Source organism: Haplochromis burtoni, unplaced genomic scaffold (assembly GCF_018398535.1).
Source record: "Haplochromis burtoni strain Fernald_Lab_line unplaced genomic scaffold, NCSU_Asbu1 Contig_188, whole genome shotgun sequence".
NCBI classification, from domain to species: Eukaryota; Metazoa; Chordata; class Actinopteri; order Cichliformes; family Cichlidae; genus Haplochromis; species Haplochromis burtoni.
The window spans coordinates 727,728-753,546 of NW_024582549.1; the positions used below are offsets into that span (position 1 = coordinate 727,728).

The following is a 25,819-nucleotide window of genomic DNA, read 5'->3' on the forward strand; positions in this document are numbered from 1 at the left end:
TTGGTGATAAGACCCACCACTGTAGTGTCGTCCGCAAACTTCACAATGATGTTGGAGTTGTTAGTGGCTGTGCAGTCGTAGTCGTAGTCCACCAAGTGGTGCAGCTTCGTAGCTTACCAAAGTCATACTAAAACATTTTTTGACATATTTTTGAGCGCCGTGTACCACATAAAATCAGTTCGAGGTCAGTAATCACAACCAGAATTCATACATTAGGCACACTGGATTATAAGGTGCACTGTTGATTTTTTAGAAAATTAAAGGATTTTAAGTGCACCTTATAGCCTGAAAAATATGGTAAAGGTAAAGGACTGGACTGAAAAACCAGCCAATGTGCAAAGAAACACTTGAAAAGCTTTGAAGTCTAGCTTCCTGGAAGTGACATATAAAGAAATCTGTGCTGTCTCAAGACATTTGCACTGTACTGTTTATAGGACATATTACAGGTGTTGATTTGGAGTGTTGGATTTCACTTGGTCATATCACTACAGTATAATTACTCGGCCACACACTGTGTGATTTTTGGATGCCCGAGATGAAATACGACCAACGGGGAACAATCATGTTCATATTAATGATCTTAAATGGCTCAGTGAGAGAGATCTAAAGACAAGTCTGAGTCACAGTCAGTCTTAAAGTCAGTCTTGAGGCCAAAGATTAAGGGATCCATACTGCAATTGTAGCCGAATTTCTCACTATGTTTATTCCACTGTACACACAATCAGACCTTATCGCAGTTTAAATTCTCTCCTAACTGCAACTTTGTTCATAATTGTAATTCACTATCAGTTATGTCCACCAATATCAAATGCTTGAACCACAACATCAGGGGAGTGAAGGGATGCAATTGTCCTGAACTATTCGGTACATCACATTCAGTTCGGTGAGACTTTTGTTCAGTGCACACTGTGATTTAAACTATTACTGTCAAATTTTATTTTTCTACAGTCCGAGGTTAGGTGTCACTCGTACTATGGACAAAAGTTTGTCTATTCCTGCAGGTCTGTGAAGCACTTTAGTAGCTCTTAACTAATTAAGATTGAACAACCCACAAAATTTGCAGGAACAGAGAGCAATTTGGGGGTAATAAGCCATGATGTACAACAAACAAACACTGCTTCATTAATTTAAACTATTTATCAAGTGACAAATTAACGTTTATACTAGGTGCATTTACGGTCTGTCAACAGCCTGATGTTTTACTAACCAATACAGATACAAAAGGAAGTTTTACTGGAGTTTGGCTTCATCAGGTAGCCAAAAACATGATTCAGTCAAAGCTAAGGTTGCTGTGACTGGCTAATGAGTGTCCTATTAACCTTGACTGATTAATAGGGATCTATTTTACTATACAAGGTGAAAATTAAAAGGTAAAATTATTTGTTTTTTTTAATGAATCTTAGATGTTAATTACTAATCTAATAACTGGGCATACCTACATCCCAATGTTGCAATTTATATTTTACTTTTTGTGCAGGAGAGTTGCACTTTGAATTGTTTCCCTCTTATGCCTCATCTTTCTAAACAGAATAAGCTAAATAGTGCACAGAGCTCCATGTTGCCTTGTTCGCCTTTATCATAGCTAATAAACCCAAACAGTTCATTTCTAACCAGTTTTACGGAGTTCACTTTTAATAAGGACAGCTGTCATTTTTAACATCTGACTGAGCTCAGCAGTTGGTTATCGTGGCTCAGTCAGCATCATGTCATCATATCAGTTTAACAGAAAGAGGAGTTTCTGTATTTTTCTTATACTAATGAAAACCATCAGGATTTCCAAATATATCAGTATATAAGCCTATTGTGAAACTGCTTAAGTGGACTCTACAGCTAACCTCTCCATTTACCAGCTATACATGGATAATGTCTTACATTACTATCCATGTAGTTGAATTACGGTCCAAAGTTATGCTTAATGGAGTGGCCACTTTGTCTTGCTGAGAGCTCTTCTATCCTAAAAAGAAACTCAAGTGCTTATTTTATCTGAATATTCATCTTAATTAAATTAGAATTTCATTTTAAAATTACACTGAATTACAGACGCACCTTGCTAACAAAACAAAGTGCATTTATGTTTGCTAATAACCTCCAAGCTCAACTCATTTTTCTCAATGATGATGTATCCTAATTTAACAGATTATAGCTCATGCCACAGCGACAATGTGGTACAGCGTGCCACAAGTTATCCACTTTTCCCTTCAGGCCAAGCACTTAACCCTGCAACCTCCCTTTAGGGGAACAGAGCTGTTCAATGCAATGGCAGCTACAGATGGGTCAATGGAGTGACTGCAGTTTGCTATGGAAATGAACTGACCTACAAGAATGTGAATGCGCCGTTATAGACACACAGACAACTGATGTTCATGGACCTGCAGCAGAGGCCACTGGCCACCAGTTGGTGCATTATTCAGCTTAAAAGCTTGTTAAAGAGAGCTCACAACGGTGCTGTGATGAAACATTGATGAGTAAAAAACAGTTTAGTTTGCTGGTGTTATGTAAAGTGATAAAGCAGCGGTCGGGTGATGGCATGTAAAGACAGGGAGAGGAAGGGAAGAGAGTTAAGATGGCATTACTGGATAGACTCAGGACAAACACACCAACACGGAGCAGAAGAAATAAGTGTGAAAGTGGGGGGAAAAAACAGCAGAAAAGGACGGAGATGATGAGAAAACCAGAGAATGAAAGAGCTGGAGGAGCAGAAGCAAAGCTAGTACACATAAAGAGAGCAAGAGAGAGAGACCTCTGATGAATTAACGAAGTTTTCCCTGAGGTGGACGCCAACATCTCCATATGAGACCCAAGATACAACCTCTTCAGACCAAACACAACTCAGCAGAACGCAGGGTATGACAGTAGAGACCAGACCAGCATGCTAAAATATACCACAATGGGCTGGCAAAGTAGTTCATCAAGAAGTACTCTCTTCAGCAAAATGCTCCTCAATGATTAAAACTACAAACCACTCTCTTAGAGCACCTTTGATTTTTATTTTGACAACAATGCCAAGCTAAATACAAAATATTAGAGGCTCTGGAGAGACTTCCTGAGCAGGAGAGGTTGTGTTTTTCTCATTGCTCTGACCTAAAGTGATAAGAGCTGGCCACATTTGGGGCTTTTGTCTGAAGCTCAAAAGTTTGTGTGGAAAAAGAAAACCTGCTGCATAGATATAACTAAAATCTTGTTGTCCAAGCTTAGCTTTAGATAAAGAAAGTCGTTATGTAGTAATTGAAACAGTCAACAGAAAAGGAGATAAAACAACTGAAAGAAGCAGACGGAGATTTTAAAAACAGGATACCACGACAAACTGGTGGTATTTCTTTACCTGGGAAAAAGTTTGTATGCCCATTGTCAGCTTCTTACTTTTATTCATGGAGTTTTCTAGAGTAGCTTCATATGAGTCACAATTCTTATTTATCTTAAATGAGGCCTTGATGTAGCTCCTCAGTTCATCTACTGTTTGATATAAGTCATTTTAGCTGTATTGCCCTTCTTTTAAAACAACTTTCTTCTGATGGGCTGTCCCTCATAGAGCAGGTGGGTGGTCCTTTTATGTTTATTTTTTAAATAGACTGACATCACATAGAGGCAAGAGTAGAAAAAATAGACACAGACTACAGTCGCATACTTTAAATACTTTGGCCATGATAAAAAAAATATATAAAAATATATATAAATATACACCCAGCACGCCCCTGCGGGCGGTTTATCCTTCAAGCTCGGGTCCTCTACCAGAGGCCTGGGAGCTTGAGGGTCCTGCGCAGTATCTTAGCTGTTCCCAGAACTGCGCTCTTCTGGACAGAGATCTCCGATGTTATTCCCGGGATCTGCTGGAGCCACTCGCCTAGCTTGGGAGTCACCGCACCTAGTGCTCCGATTACCACTGGGACCACTGTTACCTTCACCCTCCACATCCTCTCGAGCTCTTCTCTGAGCCCTTGGTATTTCACCAGCTTCTCATGTTCCTTCTTCCTGATACTGATGTCATTCGGAACCGCTACATCGATCACTACAGCCGTCTTCTTCTGTTTGTCTACCACCACTATGTCCGGTTGGTTAGCCACCGCCATTTTGTCCGTCTGTATCTGGAAGTCCCACAGGATCGATCGATCGATCGATCGATCGATCTATCGATCTATCGATCTATATATATTGCACAAAAAGGAACGTTAGTTATCTTAGTTATCTTAAACAATTTCTGAAATTCATGCTGAAATGAAGTGAAGCAAAACTCTGTCAGAAACCAATTCGTAAATTGGTGCAACGCATAATGAGAAATTCTCACGATCACTGTTATTATTGGTCAAATTGCTTGCATTCCTTCTCTCCTCCATCCTCCACTTCCTCCCTCTCCATCTTTGCAAAGTCAGAGGAAACAAATCGTGCAGTATCATTGATCCGGCAGCTTACACATGCACACATATGCAAAGGAAAACGCAGCCACCCTCTCGCACACTCACACACACACACATCTCTGCACCTTGTGAAGAAGACAAAGTGGGAGGTATATTGTGGTGGACGGAACCACTGACCCTCTTGTTGAGTTAATGAGCTTTTATTGACTCCAGCACCTGGAGCTGCTGCTGTAACTTATCACTGTTAGCGCCCCGCTCCCCAGATGCACAGCACACAGGGGAGCGTGCATACACAAAAGCAAGCAAACACACATACGATCTGTTTGCGGAAAGATCCACTGAGCCACAGAAACACACACTCACACACACACACTGTCAGCTTGCAGCCTGTACTCTTGCAGAGTCTCCTGGGATTCAGAAGTAGACAAACTCACAAACAGGTTTTCATGGTTTGTGCCTTAAATGGGTGACGTGGTCAGACATGACATGTGTAATTGCACCTGCCCACCATCTTGAGTTGGTTCCCCTCCCAGTCCATAACCATTACAGCTGCTGTCAAACCCATAAGACAATAGTGAGCATGATACACTGCAGTCACTCAGCCTAAATGCAGAAACACCCTTTAGAAAATGGCAGCTATAAAATTATGCGGTGCCGTTTTGGATGTTCTGGTGAAAGAATTTGACTTCACGCTACCTAATCCTACTTTTAAGACAACCTCAATCACTGTACTATACTCAATTAAACTATCAAACCAAGAGAAAGAAAGAAATTTTAAGACTGTTTCATGAGAATGCATAACCAGAACTCTGCATAACCCACTCGTGCACTTAAATTGTTAAGAGACAATAGATAAAATTCAAATTTAGATGACCTAGATTAAAAGACTTGATAATGCTGTCAAGCTGTGTCACAAATGTGAAGGAGTTGGTGAAAAAGTAATCTTTTACTTTGAGTTAATACATGAATTTTCATGCCTTTTTTGTTTGTTTGTTTGTTTTGTTTCCTGGCAGTCACTGTAATTTTTTAAACTAATGCATTTCAACAGTTTTTATGTTTAGGCCGTAGCTTAAACTTTGTCCAGAGTCTATAGAAGGGTTACCAATTACCCTGCAGCCAAATAGATAGGCTTGGAAGTTAACATATAATAAAAATGAAACAAATTGTTGGACAGATGAGAAATCATGCGATTTATCATTCTTAACTTGTTAGATGTGTGGATACTCACCACACATGGTTTTAGAGAAAATCTCTGGGAACTTGAACATCGATAATCCTAAAAATAAAGCATCCAATCCTCATATGGTTCATACGTATCAACCCTTTCTTCTAACACTCTTTTGTCTTTTTTAGTTTCTCTGTGTATCTCTGATCTGCTCTCTCTATTTTGATGTTTTTTAGCATTCTTTTGTTTTTTCAGCGTTTTTTCCCCATTATTACCTGTTGGTGTTCATCATTGTTTTGGTTTTGTCTTATGAACATGGCGGTGACTACCCAAAATATATTGCAGTTCCCGAGCTCTACTTTTGAGTGTTGATTTCGTTACTGTTCCAGTCTTGCAAATGTTTCCCCATCTTTGCCTCCCTCTGCCGTAACTATATGTCCCACTGTCTGTTGTCAAGTTTGTTCAGGGTTAATCCTGTCTCAGTGTGAATTATTTGTCTTTTTACATATTTAAAATAGTTACAAATTTAATTAAAACTATTTTGAATATTTTTCCCATGTCCTGTTTTTATTTTTGTGTCCTGTCTTTGTCAGATTACTTTCGCTTGTGCCTCTTTCCTGTTCTTCTTACCTGTTTCTCAGTATTTGCTCATCATCTTTTTCCGAATTGTAATTCTTTGTTCATCAGCCAAATAAAAGCTCATTTTCTGCTTAGTTCACCTTCCTCTGTGTCCTGCACTTGGGCCCTGTCAACACCAGCCAACCCCGACAATATGGCTTTAAAATTTAATATCCAAGTTGAAATGCTGATTATGATGTTTTCAGTAGCAGGTAAGGACGAACTCAGTCATAACTGCCATAATGCACAATCGACTGAATTATTAATCTTTCAGTCTCTATTTTACATTTGTCAAATTACATGGACATTTAAACTTTATTTGCTTTTTATTTAAGTTTAAATGATCCATTCTACTAAGAGTCAGTTGACATCTTCAGCTGACACATATAAATCCCTAACTTCAGTCTTCCTGTCCCTGTTGTTGTGTTTATGTTTACAATAACCGAATGCACGAGTAAATTGCACAACTCTAAATAGTTTTGTTTCGATTCTGTTAGTACGTCTGTGATTCTAATGTGACAACCTGGAATTGTACTGATAAATATGTTAGCTTTCATTTACATGTATATGTAGTTGTGTGCATGTGTAAATATTAGCCATGTAACAGTCCCAAAACCATTTAAAAATGGTTGCCACTTATTTTAAAAAAGGTAAATCAGTGGCCATAATTCTTATTGTAAAAGCAGTGAGGAAAGTTAAATAACACAAATATCAGTAACTCTGATCTGTTTACTTTTAAAGATGACCTATTATGGTAATTCCCACCTTCATGCTTTTATTCATAGGCTCTAGCAGTGTAGCTTTGCATGATTCAAAGGTCAAAATAATCATTGTTATCTCATACTGGGCCTTGCTGGAGTTCATGAAATAAGCTGTTATAGCTCCTTTCCGCTCCCTTTAAGCAACCTTTCTTCTGATTGGCTACCTACAAAGGATTTCAAATGGGTGGGGCTTCTATGCTCCAAGTAAGAGTTCTGTGCCTGAGACGACCAAATTAGGGATATCCCCTCTCACTGACATCATGCAAGGTCAAGAGTTTAAAAAAAGCATTTAGACTGAAGTTTAAGCTTTCAGACGGATTACTTTACCACAAGCTGGGATTTTTGTTTAAAATTTTAGTGGTCGTCATTTGATACACAATTCAAGAGTCGCTCAGCAAAAGCTAAACTGATATAGTTCCTGGTTATAGCCATTAATGGATGATCAGCTAAAATCTGTAGGTTGATTACATTAAACGGTGTTTAAATGATCTTTTCTAAGGTTTCAAAGCTACACCTACTAGTTCTTGAAGTTGTTCTGCAGGTACATTCACATCAACTTGGGATCACAGCTTTATGCTAGTGATGATGCATAACATCCTTTCATTGCTGGAATAAAGCAGTTATTGACTAAGCAATGACTTATAAAAAGGTCAATGAAAAAGACAACGACTATCATCTAGATTCAAGACGCTTTTGTTTTTAAAACTTTATGGTATGGCACCCACAAACCTACCAGAGCCCGTCAGCCTCCTCCTATCTACTCCCAGGCCATTAAGATCCTCTGATAAGTTCCCTCAGGGTCCTCCGCTCAATCTTTCACTTATCAGTTCTTCTCCTTTTCTCTGTGTTTTTAAATGGAAAAGCAAACTTTTCATCTGCTTTTTAGTGATGATTTTATAGTTAAACTACTTGTGAATTCTCTCACTTCTACAGGCTATTTTGTTCTTTTGCTCTTACTATTATTGTATGCATTATGTGGTATTCGCTTTTGATCTTGTTCTACCCACGTGGCAAGTAAAACCTGGACTTTAGCTCGGCCTGCTTTGACTGTATGTACATGCAGCCAGCCTGAGTGTTTCACAAGTTTTTATGAGGTGAATGAGTCTCAGTTTATATAAAAACCAAGTACATTGTTCCTCTGATTTTCCTTTTTTCAGTAAATTTATGTCAGCTTCACACCCAATGTCTGACACTGTTCATTGTTAACATTATGTCAGCAACAATTAAATATTAGTATAATACAGGAATGTACAGACATACAAGCAACAATTAGTAATTACATTTGTTGTTTTCTCCTGCTGTATAAGAATGCAGACATTCCTAAAAGGACTTATAAGAGGGTTTGACTTTAATAGACTGAAACATCAGGGGGTAAGTAGGCTGGTGGTGGCACAAACACACCAAACTTCCCATCAGGAGATCAGAGTCTCTTCTGGGGACTTGATAAAAATTTAATTAATGTTTTTTATGCATTTTACTTGTAGTTTGGTTAAGTTTAGGCAGAAAAAAAATCCCTGGTGGGGTCCAAATATTAAACATTTATTAGAAATCCCCATTTTCCTGGTTATCAGTGTGCAGCGTTAAACCCAGTCAAAATGTTATGACACCAGTTCATATTTCATATGTATCTTATTACACAGCCATGTGATGTCCAGCTTTAAAATCTAAGTATGAGCTATAGTAGCTTGTACAAATGATCTGTTGACGTTTTTTTCCCCAGGGAGGACAGCCTCCATGCTGTTCGATTCCAGCCAGGCACCCACACCCACGCTTCCTGCCTTAGCCACATGTTGTAACCACCTTTATCATGTCCAAAATGTTGTGTGAGAACGATCAGCATTCAGGAAAAAGCAAACATTAAGCGAGAGCTGAAATCTTTTGGAAGAAGTTCAGATGTGCAGAGGATACTGTACTGCTTCTGAGGACAAGAAGTTGAAAAGGTGAAGAGAAAATACTACATACAAAAGACCACTACATAAACTGTGCCAGACTAAAGCATATTTCAAAGACTGTTTTGAATGAAATATAAAAGAAAATGGTTGAGAACCAAAGCATCATAGGTTTAGGTTATGTTAGGGTGACAAGTTATTAAATACCCAACACTGAGACAGCTATATATTTCTAAATGTCTGTGTAGGACGATTCACTTGTCGACAAGCAGACAGACAGATGTATTTTCTTCAACCTTCAAAACTTTGATTTTCTTTTGTTTGAAATTCTGATCGGCTTGCTTTTCGCTTCCCTTCGCCTGTGTCAGGTTCATCTTGACTGGTTTCTAAAGGAGTCTGCAGTCAATTCTTTTCTTTCTCCATCTCAAAGCCTCAAAGCCCTTGGCCCCGCAAACACACACCTGAGCTCTGTCCACTTCACCTCCGTCCCACAGACACGCAGGCGTTCATGCATGCATGCATGCAAACACACACACACACACACACACACACACACGCGCCGCGGCAGCTGCAAGCCTGCATATATGTTTATCCGCAGAGGCATGCACATCTTTTATTAATGCTCAAGTCACTTCTCATCCTCAGCTTGTGTACATTTATTCGAACCACTTCCTCTCTTATCTGCAGCACCATGCAGACACTCAAAACACACGGCAAGCTTCAAACTAACAAAACTGTTCAGAAACCTGCAAAAGACTTGCTGAATGTAAATCAGAAATATTCACTTTAGATATTAGTTTGACTTAATACATGTAAATTATTACATGTAAATAATCCTAATTGGGATTTTGTATAACAGAATGCATTAGAGGAGGTATCCCCAGCATCCTACAAAAGGTCACTAATGAGCAAAGTACTGAGCATAGGATTTCGGACCGCTGCTGCAGAGGTCTGTCACAGAAGCTTTTTACATCAGCAGCTGACTGCAGTATTGCTGTGTAATGTCCTCCCCATCAGGGATTAGATGAGAACATTATCAATCTAAAGATGCTACATAATCTGGCCATTTATTACACTAACAGGCTTTATCACATTTTCAGCCCATTCAGGGGGATGCCTGATTACATTTTGACTAATGACAATATCATCAGTCACTTCGCGCCTCCTTGTCTCTGTTTACACTGCTAATGTACCCATGTCAAAGAAGTCTTCCTTTGAACCTGTGGGAAAAAGATTTTCTCTGTACACATTTTCTCCTTCCATTTCTGTCTTTCTGTTTCTCCCTGTGCTGGCTTTTAGTCAAAGTTTCCAGAGTTGGAGAGCTTTTGCAGGACCTCTTTTGTTGGCTTCAGATCATATTAAATTGAATTGTCCGGAGGCTGCGGTCAGTGATCCATGATGGTTCGCCTTTTTCTGACAGGCTTGATAAATACAGGTCCTGATCTCTCTGTGCCTCTCAATTCCTCTATCCTCCTCCTTCTCTCTCTACTTGTCCTCTGCCTCTCACCTCCATAATACTTCTCTTACTTTACTCTTGTATTGTGTTTCTGTAAACTGCATTGCAATTTTTACCTCTGCTTCCTTCTCAGTGAGAGCCAAGTCTCTCTGCACCTCTTCCCAGAGGACTTGTGTATTTGAGTGTGTGTAGACGTGTTTTGCTATCTTTGTGAGGACCACCATAAGTTTTTTGACATTGCCAGAGAGGACGTTTCGGCTGGTTCTAACTTTCTCACACAACGTCAAGGGGCTATTCAAAGCCTCGATTTTAGGGTTAAGTATATAATAATGGTTTATGCAAGGGTTGGTGTAACTCACTTGTGTGTAAGCATTGTGGGACTCCCCTGTTGTGTGTTAGCATGTTAGTTTTGACAGCAGATTTTGATTTTGATGAACTTTTAGTCATAATTTAGGGATCCAAATTCATTTAGGTTTAGTCGATTAAATATCATCAGATTATCATAGAGTGAGTCTAAAGTTGAGTCATTCGGTAAAAATATTAAGTGTAAAAGTTTCCCATGTTTTTGAGTGCGAGTTGCTCCACATGCTTTATAAACTCAAGTGTGAAATGCGTCCATATGTCCACTCGTCTCATTCATACCAAGTGTTGACATTTGGTCACATTTTCAGGATAAGCAAGGAGTACAGGAACGAATACCATATACCATTTGCAAAGAAAATGTAAAAAATTAAATGTCTAACTTTACTGCACAAAGAGATTACGTCTGATTGGATCTCGTCTGTCCAGAATATTGTCAGCTAGTTTTTTTCCGTTGATGAAAACATCATAGATTTTGTCATCATGTATTAGTTTTTATTCAATTTTCATCACAAAAAAACATTTTTTTTATCAATCATTAAAATTGAAGGTTGTGTGTGTGTGTGTGTGTGTGTGTGTGTGTGTGTGTGTGTGTGTGTGTGTGTGTGTGTGTGTGTGTGTGTGTGTGTGTAGATGCACACTACAGGATCAAAAAAGAAGCTCCACTGACCTTGGACACCCATTGTTCTCCTCTTTCTCTCTGTGTGGGTACCTGTGTGACTCGTGTGAGAGCGTTAATTTGTTAACACAGTCACACTTTGGGGATCAGCTTGCCTTTTGGAACAAAAAGTCCTTATAAGACAAATTTTAAGCTCAAGCAGAATCATCAAGGCTGTACAAAATGCCATTATGTTCAATATTATCTCCTCCAGTTGAAGCCAAGAAGAGTCGCACATCAAATCTGATTGGAGGACATAGCTTTTGTTGACAACATGATTGGTATGTTAGTGGTAGGAATGATAGTTTGTGCACACTATTACATACAGAGTGCATTAAAAGTGGAAACCATTAAAAAAAATAAAAAAGTATTTACTTAAAAAACACAAAAAATGGAAATCGCACTCCCTAATATAATGAGCCCAACAACAAGCCATAGATAAAATGAACTCAAAATTATTAAGTCTCTATAAGACCTATTGGCTGATTACTTACAGAATTTTTATAAAACAACCACAAGCATAAGGATTAGAAAAGTGGCATTACAATGGGAAAAATACAATAATATACAATAAGAAATATGAATGAATATAAATTTCATGAGAAAACTTGATTTTGGAGTTAGCACTCATGGCTCATTATTGCAGTTTGGTACTTGCTTCAGTCTCATGTGGTAACAGGCACTTAAAAGCTGAAATTTCTGTGTGTGGTGGTTATGGGTAAGGTCTCCATGAAACAAATATAAGGCTAACAAAAGCTATCAGATTAAAAACTTCAGTTTTAGCTGCCACATATCAGCACGCATGTGTTGCACACTTGGACAAATGACACTTCCAGGCGTGCATGAGTTCAGAATCGTTCTCTTTACTTGCTCATTTGAAACTGCAAATACAAAACACAAGCACTTCAGTTCAGCGTAGCTGCACTCTGCAGGCTATCTGTGCAGTAGAACACACAGGACCCCAAAGCTGCCTGATTCAGTGCCTGCATGAGCACCACCCGTGGGAATCATCATTCATCAGAATATCCTAGCTGGATTGCCAGTGAGCACAGTATGTGTCAGAAATAGTAATAAAGAACTGAATTCATAACGTAACAATGATAAGAACGCATGAAATTATGGAGGGGGGGGAACATTTTTTTACAATACTTCCATCTGCGTCCACCCATTACATGAGTCCCACACATGACCACAGTCAGAGTGGGGGATGAATTTCAATTGAGTGATTACAATAAGGAATAGTTACTCCTTTGTAGTTTGGATGTGTGTGTGAGTGAGTGTGCTTGAGCACGATGCAATACAGCTCTTACAAACCGTATGTATGTGTGTGACCATGAATATTCATGCTCAGGCATATTTGGGGATAAGGAGAAAGGAGTCATGCTTGGCTGGTACTTCATTACTTGGATTTGTTAGAGAAACTCACAAATGCACAAAGCTTGTTTAAATGGTCTTAATCCAATTCTTGTAGGGAGTACACACAAACTTTCACTTTTTGGCTACACAAACACCCTCACACCTACACCAACAACCCACCTGGTGAAGATCACAAAGGACACAAATGCTTGCGTGCTTGTGTGTGCGTGTCTTTTTGTGTTCCGCGTGTTTGCTATAGACTTTGGACAGATTAAGTGCTTGTGAATTATTTAGTTGCGTTACTTGTGATTTACAGTATGGTGGCAGTGGCGGAGGGAAGGGGGGGGGGGTGTATGGACCAAACCTGCGTCAGTGTCATAATAATCAGCTTTGGAGGTGCATGAATGTTTGAGAGAGCCTAACCCAGGCGGCAGATTCACCTCACCTGGCCGGATTAATTTTTAAGCTTGTTTTCCTTCTCTTGCTGTTTCTCTCTCTCTGATTGGTCATTTTCTTTTTTGGTTACATAACATAAACTTACTTCTTAGTTAGAGCTTTTGTGTGTTCAAGCTCCAATTTGGGATGACGTAGATAGGAACTGGTAAATGAACTGGTTCCGGGTCACACCCATTCATACAAGCACTTTTGTCCATGCTTACTAACATTTTCACACATTCACACTGCATTCTTGCGACTAGTTGCATAGTGCCAAACAAGACTGTCTGAGTTCTTTGTGTTCACACACTTATTCAGTTCCCATTTAATAAATCAACATTAGTTTTGTAGCAACAACTTTCCAGTGTTCTTCTATAAGGATGTAAGGATATATACACAACACACACTGATAAAGTGATTCTGCCTGTTCAGTGCTGTGAAGATTTTGGGTTACAACTTTCTCCAGAGATGCTTAAACAACATGAGTGAGTTACTAAAGTCATTTGTCACAAGAAACCTGGCAAAGGAAAAAGTGAATAGAAACATCTCTTGAGAAAAATAACAGTTAAAACATTTTTTAAATTGTGGTTTGAAGGTTAAAACTTGATATTAGTTAAAGTTAGTATTATGTTTTAGTTAAAATAGTTAAACTTGCGGGTAACAATCAAGGAAATGTCCATGAATGTCCTCACAAAGACAGCCAAACAAGCATGCCCAGGTGAGCTGGTAGCAGTCAGTGTAAGGGGAAGGTTAGAAACAAATGACATGATTTAACACTGCATTTACTCATCAGTAGTCAATGTGGGAAGCGAGAGGTGGATGGAATGAATGGTTTTGGATGTAGAGTAACACCAAAAAATGGACTGACATACATATTTCTCAAATTATGAGAAAGAAGATACAAGAGGACAAGCTAGCCACACATCCCTGAATATGTCCATTCCAGAGGCCTCAATGTAAGTAAATGAAAGCAATAGTTTCTGTGATGTTTCTTTGCTTTTGATCTTATGAGACCAAATCAAACAGTGGGGTACATGATGTATATTTTAAAACTTCTGAAAAAAAATTCTAGAAATGGCTTTGCTTTGATTTGAAAAATGTGACGCAGGATTCTTGGGATCAGATTTATCAATATTGGTGAATCCCTAATGCGAAAGGACAGAGAGAGGATGGAGGAATGGTTGGGGTGGGGGGAGGGTGATTAAAGAAGCAGGAAGGGTAGACACGAGAGATAGAGCAAGCCTGAAATTTAAAAAAAAAAAAAAAAAGAAGAGATTGGGGGGACAGCATAGAGATCAAAATGACTGCGAAGACATGCAAGGCGGAAACGGAGAAGTGAGGTTTGCTAGAAGTAAGGAGTGAATGAAGAGAAGGATGAAGGAAATGGGGCTATGAAGGAAGGAAGGACGAATGGCAGGCACCGGCAATTTTTCAAGATAATTTTAAATGTATTTTAATGAGGAATATTCCACTTCATGTGTCAGTACTGCAGTGACAAAAAACAGAAAATGCTCGAGTCGACCCACCAAGAGGGAACTTGGAGAGTGAGGGAGCGAGTTAAGAAGTGTTTCCAGAGGAGAACAATTAAAAGCCAAATATAATCTCCCTCTTGCCTATGGACAGCTTTTAATGTGAATATTGGAGCGCTGATGACGCAGAGAGGAGCTCTGCACCCAGGGGAAACCTCTCCCCCTCTCTGGTCCTGACTTTTGAAGCTTTCTGAGTGCAGACAAACAGAAGACACTGTGTGCATTCTAACAATGCTGTTTATCGTATTAAAGCTGACTCCTTCTACTTGTTTTGAGATGAGGTTTTACCTGTTCACGCTCTTACCAAAACTTCTCGTTGGCACTTTCAATCACAACAGTAAATTGTAGGTGTGCTAAAGACACGCTAACTGGCACATTAAATAAACTGTAAGAAAAATTAGGGAACAGGTTTTGTGTGTGTTCTGAAATAAAAGGAAAGGTAAGCCTTTTTTCAGACTTGAAGCTGAGTAAATGTACACCTGTATTTCATTGCAACACATCTTGAAGGACCAGGATACTTACGAAGAAGAATACTTGACCCTTTAAAGCCAGAACTATTAAATATTTGCTAGAAAGTTTATTTCTTTTTAAACTGGAGTGCTTATTGACAATTTTTGAAAGAAGAAATAAAATATTAAGGTTTTAATTTGTATAATTTTTGCTACATCTGACATTTTTGTGCAATTTTTGTGGTGTATGTACTGTATATGAAAGATGTACATAGTCACTGTGAAGTCCAGTTTAGCATTTCACATGTGTCCTGCAAGGTCACTGGTCATTCTGTAGCAACCTGTCTATCATAAGTTGGGGCCCACTCTAACTAATAATACCACTTTATCCTCCTTTTTTATTCTTTTGGTGACTATAATTTACAATATGAACATCATATTATAGTAAATAAAACATGAAACCAGTAACTGACTCATCAGGAATGTGTTTGTTGACGTCATAGAACAAAATGAGCTGTAATTTCCTGATAAACTGTACAGACTTCTTTTTGCTCCTAGAGAGGTTGCCCCCTGCTGGGCATTAAACAGAATGCATTGTCTACAGACATCTTCAATATACAGTCTATGAAAGTCCATTTGCATTAGGAGTTGTAACAGTGTTTAGTTGATTTGTACATGTCACAGTAGCATGAGCATGAACATTGCGTTCATGCTCATGCTACTGTGACTCAGTGTTTCCTAGCAGAAAAACTGAAGTGTAATGAAATGATCGTTGTTATACGTCCATATCTTTAAAAACGTGGCTTCATACTCACATTTTTTCTTCTCTTATGTATTACAATGATCTAAATCAGGTATTACATCACTGCACTTTTTTCTGACTGGCATTATAGCATCTTATCAGCACCTTGTTATGAGCCAGTACCCTGGTTAGGCTGTCTCTACAGTTGTAAAGATGTTTGCCGTTTCCTGTAGCTACAAAGCAACTAAATTTCTTGTTGCCTACATATGGCTGAATGTAATTAAGAAAAACAGTAATTTTTGCCTCTTGTCGAGCTGTTTGGGCACACTTGTTGCAATATTATGGAGCTGCTGTGCACTTTATTTGTCATTAAAGCAGATGGGATGGAACTAAACACTGTTTTTCCATTTCTTAGTGAGATCATGATTTGAGTGAGGATACTCTAAACTGAAAACACATGGACACAAGCAGTGACCAAGGCTTAAAAAAAATAATTCAGCACACATTGTGGCATGTGATTGCAGTACTTAATGCAGATAATAAAAGCTTTTGTAGAATTTCAGGTATTTGTTTCAGAAACTTCTGTACTATTTTGTATCCACAGCTTTCAGATATTTCAGTTATCATCACATAGCTTCTAGATACACGTCAGAATCTCTTGATCCAGACATAGAAAAGTGCCAGTGCTTGAAGTACACTGCAATCCAGTGTTGCTGCCAGTCAAAGCCTTTTTGTGTCTACATTTGGCTATCAAAGCTTGCCGTATTTCGTGTGAAAAATATTAGTATAAATGTTGTGAAACTCTCCCGGCAGAGGCTTCCTGGAGACACTGAGAAGACTTTCTACACCGGTGGATGACACAGCACCGTGGGCTGTGTAAAGGTGCACAACAAACTAAAAATACCATGCAGGTTAGATAAAACCCTGTAGATTGTTAGGTTGCTACAATATGTGTAATGTTCATGCAAAAACATATTTCAAAAATAGTTTGCAACATAATTGGTTGCATGTGTAAGACAGTGTGAGTCAAAGGTGCCGGGCCTGGAAGCTCTGCTCATAGATAATGCAATTGCAAGTTCTATATAAAAAAAATCCTACCATATAAATATATAATGAGCTGATTCTGTCCCCTTGTAGTAACATGAATGAGCTGTGACACACACTGAGTGACTGCGGAGGCAGTTTGACAGACAGCAGCAGCAGCAACATAGAAGTAATTCCTGGTCAGGTAAGCTAGTATGCAGGGCTGAATGGAGTCTCCAGAGACTCCACTGAGCAGAGTAAGGGGACAGATGGGATTCATTTATCATTTATCCCCATCGGTGGGACTTTTTTTGTCCTTTTTACCCCACTGTGTTACACTCCCACGGGAACCTCGTCCCATCCGCCTCCTGGTCTTTATTTTTCTCTGACATCAGCAGCAGCGTGAGATGATCAAGGCTGATAAAGATGATGACGATGATCATAAGTTTGCAAAAAGAGAAGGTGTGTGCACATCGAGAGCTATATTTAGATCAACAGTGTCTGAATTATAGCTCCTAAAAACGTTTTATTGTTGGACTGAAAAGAGGAAGCGGTCCGACTCAGTTCTGTGGTCCACACAACAAAACACATATACAGAACGTGTATTCAGAATAGGTGAATGAAATTTTGCTCTCACAACAAAAATCTAACTATTAATTATTTTTCTGAAAGAGGAAAAAGAGAAGCAGCATTTATATTTAGTCCAAGCCAGACATTTATAAAAGAGCTTTAAAAATCGCTGATGAAGCTGACCTTCTGTAGTCCATTAAAACATTTTAGAGCTTTAATTCAAAGACATCACTTTTGCCCCCCTTTAAAGGGATAATCCACCTATTTTCCCAATCAGGGTTTGAAAACAGCTGTAATATGTCTTTTTACAAACTGTGGATTGTAATTTATTAAATATACATGACAAGTAATGCTGAATAAAAGATAGCATATGTTGCATTAAGGACAATTCTGTTTTACCAATCTTTGCAATTTCCTTAACAAATTCTAGTATAGCCGCTTTGAATTAATATTTTCCCAATTAATGTACTTAAAAGTCTTTGCACATGTCTCACTTTACAACATGGGAACTATTATTTATCTTAAATATCTACCGTTGCATTACTTTACAAGTAACCCGATTGAGCTAAGGGGACTAAATGGGTGGAAAGAAATGGAAAGATGCACCCAGACCTCACTCATTGCACGATGTGAGTTTGCGTAATGAACCCTTATCCAGCTGTGGGAAAAATACTCTCACTAAGCAGCACTAATCCAAGCTTTCGGCTGCGAGCTCTCTCTGAGCAGATCGCTCCCGCAGCTGCAGCACATGCTCTGCTGGATGCTCGAGATGAGCGAGTTAAGGCTACGGGACCCACTCATTTAAGATCAGACACGAGGCATACAGAGAACTCTAACAGCTTAACATCTACATACATCCACATCACCTAAGATCATTAATCTAAAGCTCTAAAAAGTCAGGACGTGTGCCGTCCTGTTACGCACAGAGTCTCGAATCCCCTCTCGAATTACTCAAAATTCTCCCAAATGCAATGCTCAAGTTTTTTACACTGTTCGCGCACACAAGTTGCGACATAGTCACTTAAATTTCAGTACTCACTCAGAAGCAGAGCAACAGGCAAGAAGAGCAAGCACGCAGAGTTCATCAGAGATGTCATGCTGACCCTACAGTTCGTCCTCCGACCTCACAAGTTTCAAGTTTGCACCGGAAATTCCAAAGTTTTCCTTTGTTTTATCTTTTAGTTTTTCAAAGAAAAGAAGTGTCCCGATGTCGCTCCCCCGCTGCCGGTCAAAGTGTTCTCCTCCCGTCCTCGTTGCAGCTCTGTACTCCAGCGAGCATCCACGGCGCGCTCATCCGCTGCGCTGAAGGGGAGGGCGCGTCCGTGTAAAAGAGGGGGAGGAGGAGGAAGGTCTGCAGCAGAGTCCCCGATGAGGTGCAAGGATGCTCTGAATTATCAGCACAAGGCGTTTAAAATGACCAAGGAACCACTACCAACTTCTTTCTATACACTTTACTTCAGTGGTTTCCAACATAGGGGGCTGGAGCTCTCTAGGAGGCCAGGAGACAAATGTGAAGGGCCAAGATTAGTGAAGGAGGGAAAGAAAGTTTAAATTCCTGGTTTGGTGTGTTTCTTTAGACAGATTATCTGCTTAAAGGTTCTTTAAATTGAAAGTGTCACTGCAATATTAAAGCCAGTGATCAGTAATCTGAAAAACGTCCCAGCAATCGATGTGATATATTATTATTATTAGACAGCTGTAGGTTGGTTCCCAGCCAAAGGGGGGTTGTATCCTCAGAAGCTGAGGAACTGTGAGATGATTAATGATCTCCAACTCTTTACTTTGTAAAGTAATGCACAATTTTGTCTTCATGAGGCTCGTGATTTAACAGAACAATCTAGTAAGGGAAGGATGTTTGTTCTAGTGCAGAGGTGGACAACTCAAGGCCTCGAGGGCCGGTGTCCTGCAGGTTTTAGATCTCACCCTGGGTCAACACACCTGAATCAAATGATTAGTTCATTGCCAGGCCTCTGGAGAACTACTGAATCAGCTGTGTTGGATCAAGGACACATCTAAAACCTGCAGGACACCGTCCCTCGAGGCCTGGAGTTGCCCACCCCTGTTCTAGCGGTACAGCAAAAACTCATGGAAAACGGTCACATGTTTTTGTACAGGTTTATGAGCCAAAACCCATGAAGTCTTTTATCCCAGTTTCTTTTTTTTTTCCTACTAAACTTTCACATTAAAGTGACAAAAAACTGAAACATTCTCATTTAAAATCCCCCAACAGTAATTTAATGGTTGCTGCTAACTTTTGTTGGAGGTCCATCACTATATATCTGCTATAGGAAGTAGCCTGACCTTCCCACAGACACACCAAGACACCTGAATTTGAACACGGTTTTTTTTTATTTTTTATTCCAAAATGTTTGGGGTAAAACAAACCGTAAAAGATACAACATAATTAACCAAGCAGAGGGAAATGAACACAATGGAAAGAGAAAAAAAAATCCACATGAACTTCTGTTTCTCATGCAGAGCTCCCAGTGAACTGCTAAGTAGTCAAAATTCTTTCTTCTTCAAACACTGAAATGAGAGTTCAAATGTCCGTACTGATCACCTGCCTCCGGACAAATGTTTGCAAAGAAAACATACAGCTTCTCCTCCGCTGTGGTGCCTGAGCCTTCCCACATATTTCAGTGACATAAATGATTGTAAAACTTAGATGGATCAGAGGTGTGTGTGTGTGTGTGTGTGTGTGTGTGTGTGTGTGTGTGTGTGTGTGTACAAGTTATCCAAAACGGGTAAATTACAGTAAGGCACTTTGCTAGTCAAACCCAACAGATTCTGAACAAACACTTGAAATGAACTGAACTGAACTTTTATTTTACAATCAGCAATTCAGTGCAGCCACCCCGTTATGAAACAATGAGGTGTGTGAATGGGATCTACACAAAATATTATACACTTTGAACTCAGTGTAAATGTGAACAAATGGTGCGCTTACAATCTAAAGGCAGGCTTTTCATTGATACTGAAAGAGCAGGAATGACTTCTGGATTCAAAGCCTAAATTTCAAGCAGGATGGATGTCCAAGTGCTGCCTCCTAGAGCCTAAGAGAAGTCACTGCACATTGAGTTTACAAGCAATATTTGCAATTGCCAGGTAAAACAACAGGATCTGTAACATTTAATGTTTACCAAGGTTCCTTTTTTTTCCAATTATTAAGCTACTTTGACAAGTTTTAACGCAAGTATACCGGTACATGGCTTACAAATACTAAATGTTTATATAAAAAAAGGGAAGAAAAAACATGGGGAGAAGTCTGTGGACAGAGCTGTACATGTGGACGGCTGCCGGCTTCAATATTGAGCTCCAAACATTTCAGGTTTTGAAGGGGAATTCTTTACAGCCTGGAAGACCTCTGCAAACATTTCTTACACTCAATGTATCCTTCAGAAAATCCTCTTTAGAGTGATTTCTAAAACCAAAGCAGGTGAAAAAGTCATGAGCAAATTGCATTATTGTCTATCAAAAAGGTTTATAGTGTTGATTCTCTTCAAAGATCTAGTCTGGCAAGGGCCAAACAAATAGGAGACCCATTTCTTAATAGGTTGGAGACCTATTAAGAAACAGCTCATAGGAAATATGCCACCAACGAAGAAAAAGAAAATTGGCTTTGGGTGGTACATATTCTTTTGGTTGCCAGGATTAGCTTCAAAAAGAAAAAAAGAAAAGAAAGAAAAAGCAAAGAAAAACTGAACTAAGGGAGGATAATCCTACGACTACCAAATTCCAGGCTTTAGCAGAAGGATGCTGGTCTGTGTGGAAGAAAGTAACAATGTGTACAAGCCTGCTGTTTGCTCTTAAGGCCAAAATAGAAGGCGACATTTTGAGGCAAAGCATGTTTTCTTTCTGTTGCTCAGAAGTAGCCCCCTGCATCAAAACTTGTTCAGCATCCCAAAACATGCCTGGCAGGTAGCTTAGAGGAAACAGCACAACAAAAGGAACAGCCCCGTCTGGCCTCACATGGACCACTCGGCTGGACATTCTTCAAGTCTTATGCACATCTGGATGATGTAAAATCAAACAGTGTCAGGCTGTTTGTATGTTTTTTTTCCTCATTCTTGTTTTTTCAGTTGTTGTTAAGGGGGATGAAAGAATCTCAGCGCTCTCTTGCTGTCATGGCTGAGACAGTCTTGATGGAAGAGACGACCACCAGGTCTCTCGGGTCAATAAAGCAGCTGTAACAAAGGTCTGGATGTAGCTACAGTGAACTTAAGAGTCTCTGAACATAAATCAACAGAAAGCTTTCACCCCAGACCATTATTGTCTTGAAGAAAACAACAAAAAGAAAAAAGAACCAAAAAACTGAGAAACTAAAAACTGTCCATTTCTTGACTTGACACTTCACTGGTGCAGAAAAGGGGGAAGGAGGAGAAATGAAACAAGGAGAGACGCATCCTGATCAGGATCCAAGAAACTGGAGAAGCTGTCCTTGGTGCTTTCTCCTCTGAAACACTACCGGGGGGAACAACAACAAAAAAACGGTGGACATATGATCGGTATCAAGAGGAAAACCACTCTTTGGCAGCAGCCTTTAAACCGACAACTAGTGGTTGACGAGTCCCTGTAGCATCATCATCAGGCGCCGCGCCCTCTTGCTGAGCGGGCTGTGGGGGTCCTGCTGCAGGAAGGCAAAGAGCTTTGGTCTGACCTGGGCCAGCACGGACGACATGTGGTCTCTGGTCAGGGGGTCGCTGTGGTCCAGATTCATTACCGCATCCTCCAGGTAGCTAAAAAGGAGGGAAAGAGAAAGAGGTCAGATAACAATGAACACCTACAGAGGCAATGGCAGGCTCAAGGAAAAGAAAGCGTTTGTGGTCATTTGGTGGAAAAAAAATTGGAAAATTTAAAGGTTTGCATATACAACCTGAAACTTCATTCCATCAGCAGTAAGTTATTAACATATAAAAGCACCAGAAGGACAATTTGCACAAATGACAATTTTGGGGCTTTTGAGTAGGGATGCCAAAATCATTTAACATTGAGGGCCACATACAGCCAACCTTGATGTTAAGTGGGCCAGACAAGTGAAAATGCATTTTCTGACAATGTAAAACATGTTTAACTGCACATTTAATCCCTGAGATAGCTTAATATAAGACAAAGTAGTACAATTTAAATGGCACATCTGAGTATTTTTCTACATGATTAATGTGTAAAATTACAGAGGGTTCTGGTAGCTCACAACCCAGATTGTCCCATATTTATAAAACAGTTTTTGTTGATTGTTGTTGTTTTTAAAACTGAAATTTCTATAGTAGACACTAAAGTAATGACAGTAAAACTTTTCTGTCATTTAATTGTCATCTATTACTTATTTATTTTGGTGTAGTATGCATGGCCGTGAGAGAGGTCTTTAGTAGCACGAAAAGCTACAAAATGTGTAAAAACAAAAAAAATACTGTTAAAAGTCAAAAAAATGTATGCCCTCTTCCACATTTTGTAAAGCTGTCCAGTGGGCCAGATTGGAGTCTTTAATGGGCCAATTCTGGCCCCCGGGCCTTATGTCTGACACCCCTGCTTCAGAAGGAGAGCAAGCCGAGTTCTCATTTTGCTTTCAAAGTTTGAATGTCAAGCCTGTGAACATTGTGCTTTCATCAAACTGCCCAGCAGAAATCAGCATCACCTGCCTCCTGTCCTCTCGCTCGGGATGCACTACACTTAACTCCTGAATTAATTGTAAGAGTCAGACATCTGGTGGTGAGAGTGTCCAGCTGTACAGTGGAAATGACCATTCATCACCGTGTCCGGAGTGCTACCTGATCCCAGTCTAACATTAGAGCTGTTCCCATGTCGCCAGTTGGTCTCCTGCCAGAGCCCCACAACACACACTGCAGGTCTATCAAATCCCCCTCAGCACTGCCAGCGCACTGTTTAAAGGGGCTTTTAATGTCACTGCACATATCAGCACAGATACCGTATGTCTCTCTGAAAGTTAATGTCTTGCCGAAGTTAATTTGGCTGTAACTGCATTTTGTCAAACACCTCAAAACCACATATTTAATTGTTTTTCCACGCTGCCTCAATTGTTCTCGTATCCATTTGTGCAACAGTGCGTACTTCACAGCTAGCTAATGATGCAGCTAAGAGCACAGATTTTGTGCATAATGACACCCTCTGTAGTCCCAACAATCCTAGCTGTGCTTTGGGAATCTTTTATGAGCTTCTTCTGAAATACTTCTAATCACAAGTCCTGAAAACGAAGCCTGAAGACAGCTCTGTGGTATCTTTACCCGGATGTGAACTACAATTTACTCCACATATACTGTGTACTTAACAGTCTGATTTATTTTTGCTCATGAGTGAAAGCTTTCCTTCATAATTAAAGTTAGCCATTAAAGGTAAGAAACAATGGTGTTAACTGCTTATAATCTATTTTTTTTAAATTTAAAATAAAACTCAGAGCTATGATTTTCTCAGTCTTAATAAGGTTTCTATAGTGCACTCTTCTCTGCTGATGGCACACAAACGTCCACATTAGCAGCTGTAGTGTAAACTGAGAAACAAACAGATGATGTGGACACAGCGCGATGCTGTAAAGGGACTCAGAGACAAAGAGGTTTTCAGGGAGAAATGGGTATGAGAGGACAAGCTCTTCTCAGAGGAGAGGGGCACAGTGAGAGTGCTTTCTGATGTCGGGCTGTCCATGAATATTCTAAATGATAAAAATCACAAAGGGAAAAAAAAATCAGCTATTTGACTGTAAAAACTATAATTCAGTTGCGAGGAGGGGAAAAAAGCAGCACTACTGGGTCCTGTCTTGCTCTGAGCTGCACCAAAAGCTGAGTTTCTACCAAAAAAAAAAAAAAAAAAAAAATGCCAGGGGCATTGAAAGAGGATAATCCACCTCTGATACTTTATGCTGTGTGGCACAGCGGGGAAAGCTGCGTCTCTCTCACTGCTTCAGACAAGATACAATACCGAGTGTACAGGGAGAGAGCTGAAGGATTTATCCTACTAAATTTGCAGAATATACAGATATCAGGTGAAAAAGTGCAAGTAAAATCTGTTAAGTCTTAATAGAATATAATAGAATATAATATATATTCTATTCTTAACCTAATTGATTCACTAATTTTGTGATGTGCAAGTATCCAAACCTTTGCCTATAGAAGCAGTTGCAGAATGAGCTTTTTGGTCATATCTGCCTTTCATCTTCTTATATGACAAACTGAAACAAGAAAAATCAAAAAGAGGACCAAAAAAAAAAAAAAAAAAAAAAAAGTACAAAACTGAACTACATGGGGGGAAAAAAAGATACAAGGACGCAGCAAGAACAGAACAATAGAGTGCATCCAAAAACTGCGATGCTATTCATGGGATCATCGGCGTTCCCAGGATAGCCATGCAGCAGGGCTACAGACGGAGCCGGGTGATGGGGTCAGCACTTTAGCACCGTTTAGCACGTGGGAGATGGGGAGTAATGAACATACAAAACAGATTAGATGGGCAGCAAAAGTTTAGACAAAGACAAGCTTTATTACTGACTGAGGGGAGCATAAGAGCCGGCGTGTGTGGGAGAGAAGACATCGCATGCAATTCAAAAGTTATAATTAAGACGTTATGTGATGACATAAACCTGCACAGTTCACGGGTTTTTGATTAAAATCTATGACGTTTTCCAAAATTACAAGTTATGCCTGCTGTATCACAGGACAGGTCTTACATCAAACTACAATGGTGTGAGACAATAATGAAATTATGATATCCTGCAATGAAGAGTAAGAGTGCTCAAACTGTGCATTGACTTTAAAGTGGAGACAGTGCATGGATTTTTAGTATTCAAACATCACAGGATTTTTTATTCACTTTTATTTAGTGAATGTCTCCTTTTAGTTAAACTTCATGCTACTTAATGGTTATTCAGAATTTAGACTCAGCATTCCAAAACTGGAGCTACCTCCACACAGCAAGGCCAAGTAATGTTTGGGAGTTATGATAAAAATGTGCATTTAATGTAGTGTGTATATCCCATGCTATTAAAAATGTGTCTGTTGTTATTGAGGTTTATATCAATAAGTAAGCTGGATAAATTTTATAACTGATAACTTAAAAAGAAGGGGTAGGATTAAATAAGTGTTTCCTTGTTCTCACTCCTTTTGGATACGTAAACTAAATCAGATTCAGTGGAGCACTGTAGTGTATTTTGCTTTATTTTTATATGCTTTACTATTTTTTCCTAAATGACTATGTATATTATGTACTTGATCAAAATAAATAGGAAAAACAAAGATTTTTTAAAGTTTTTCAGCACTACAGATATTGGAAAAATGCAAGAATAATAAAACTATATTTAAAGTGGTCAAAGGAGCTTGCAAAGAAATGAGTCTGGACTTCTTTAAATTACTTGAAGACGTTTCGCCTCTCATCCGAGAAGCTTCTTCAGTTCTAAGGTCAAATGGTGGAGAGTCCCAGATATAAACCTAGTGGGAGTAACCCCCCACAGAGGG

General features: G+C 39.4%; 2 protein-coding genes across 2 annotated transcripts in view; both read right to left on the reverse strand.

Moving 5' to 3' along the window:
• The window catches only part of nrn1la (neuritin 1-like a), a 112,206-nt gene extending 92,964 nt beyond the window's left edge, over positions 1–19,242 (reverse strand). The window contains exon 1 of the mRNA XM_005935012.3: positions 18,403–19,242. Coding sequence (XP_005935074.1) covers positions 18,403–18,460 — 58 coding nt within the window. The 5' untranslated portion in view covers positions 18,461–19,242. The remainder of the gene's footprint in view (positions 1–18,402) is intronic.
• A 451-nt stretch (positions 19,243–19,693) lies between these two features.
• edc4 (enhancer of mRNA decapping 4) overlaps positions 19,694–25,819 on the reverse strand; it is a 31,795-nt gene continuing 25,669 nt past the window's right edge. The window contains exon 30 of the mRNA XM_005935014.3: positions 19,694–22,099. Within this exon, the coding sequence (XP_005935076.1) occupies positions 21,916–22,099 (184 nt within the window). The 3' untranslated portion in view covers positions 19,694–21,915. The remainder of the gene's footprint in view (positions 22,100–25,819) is intronic.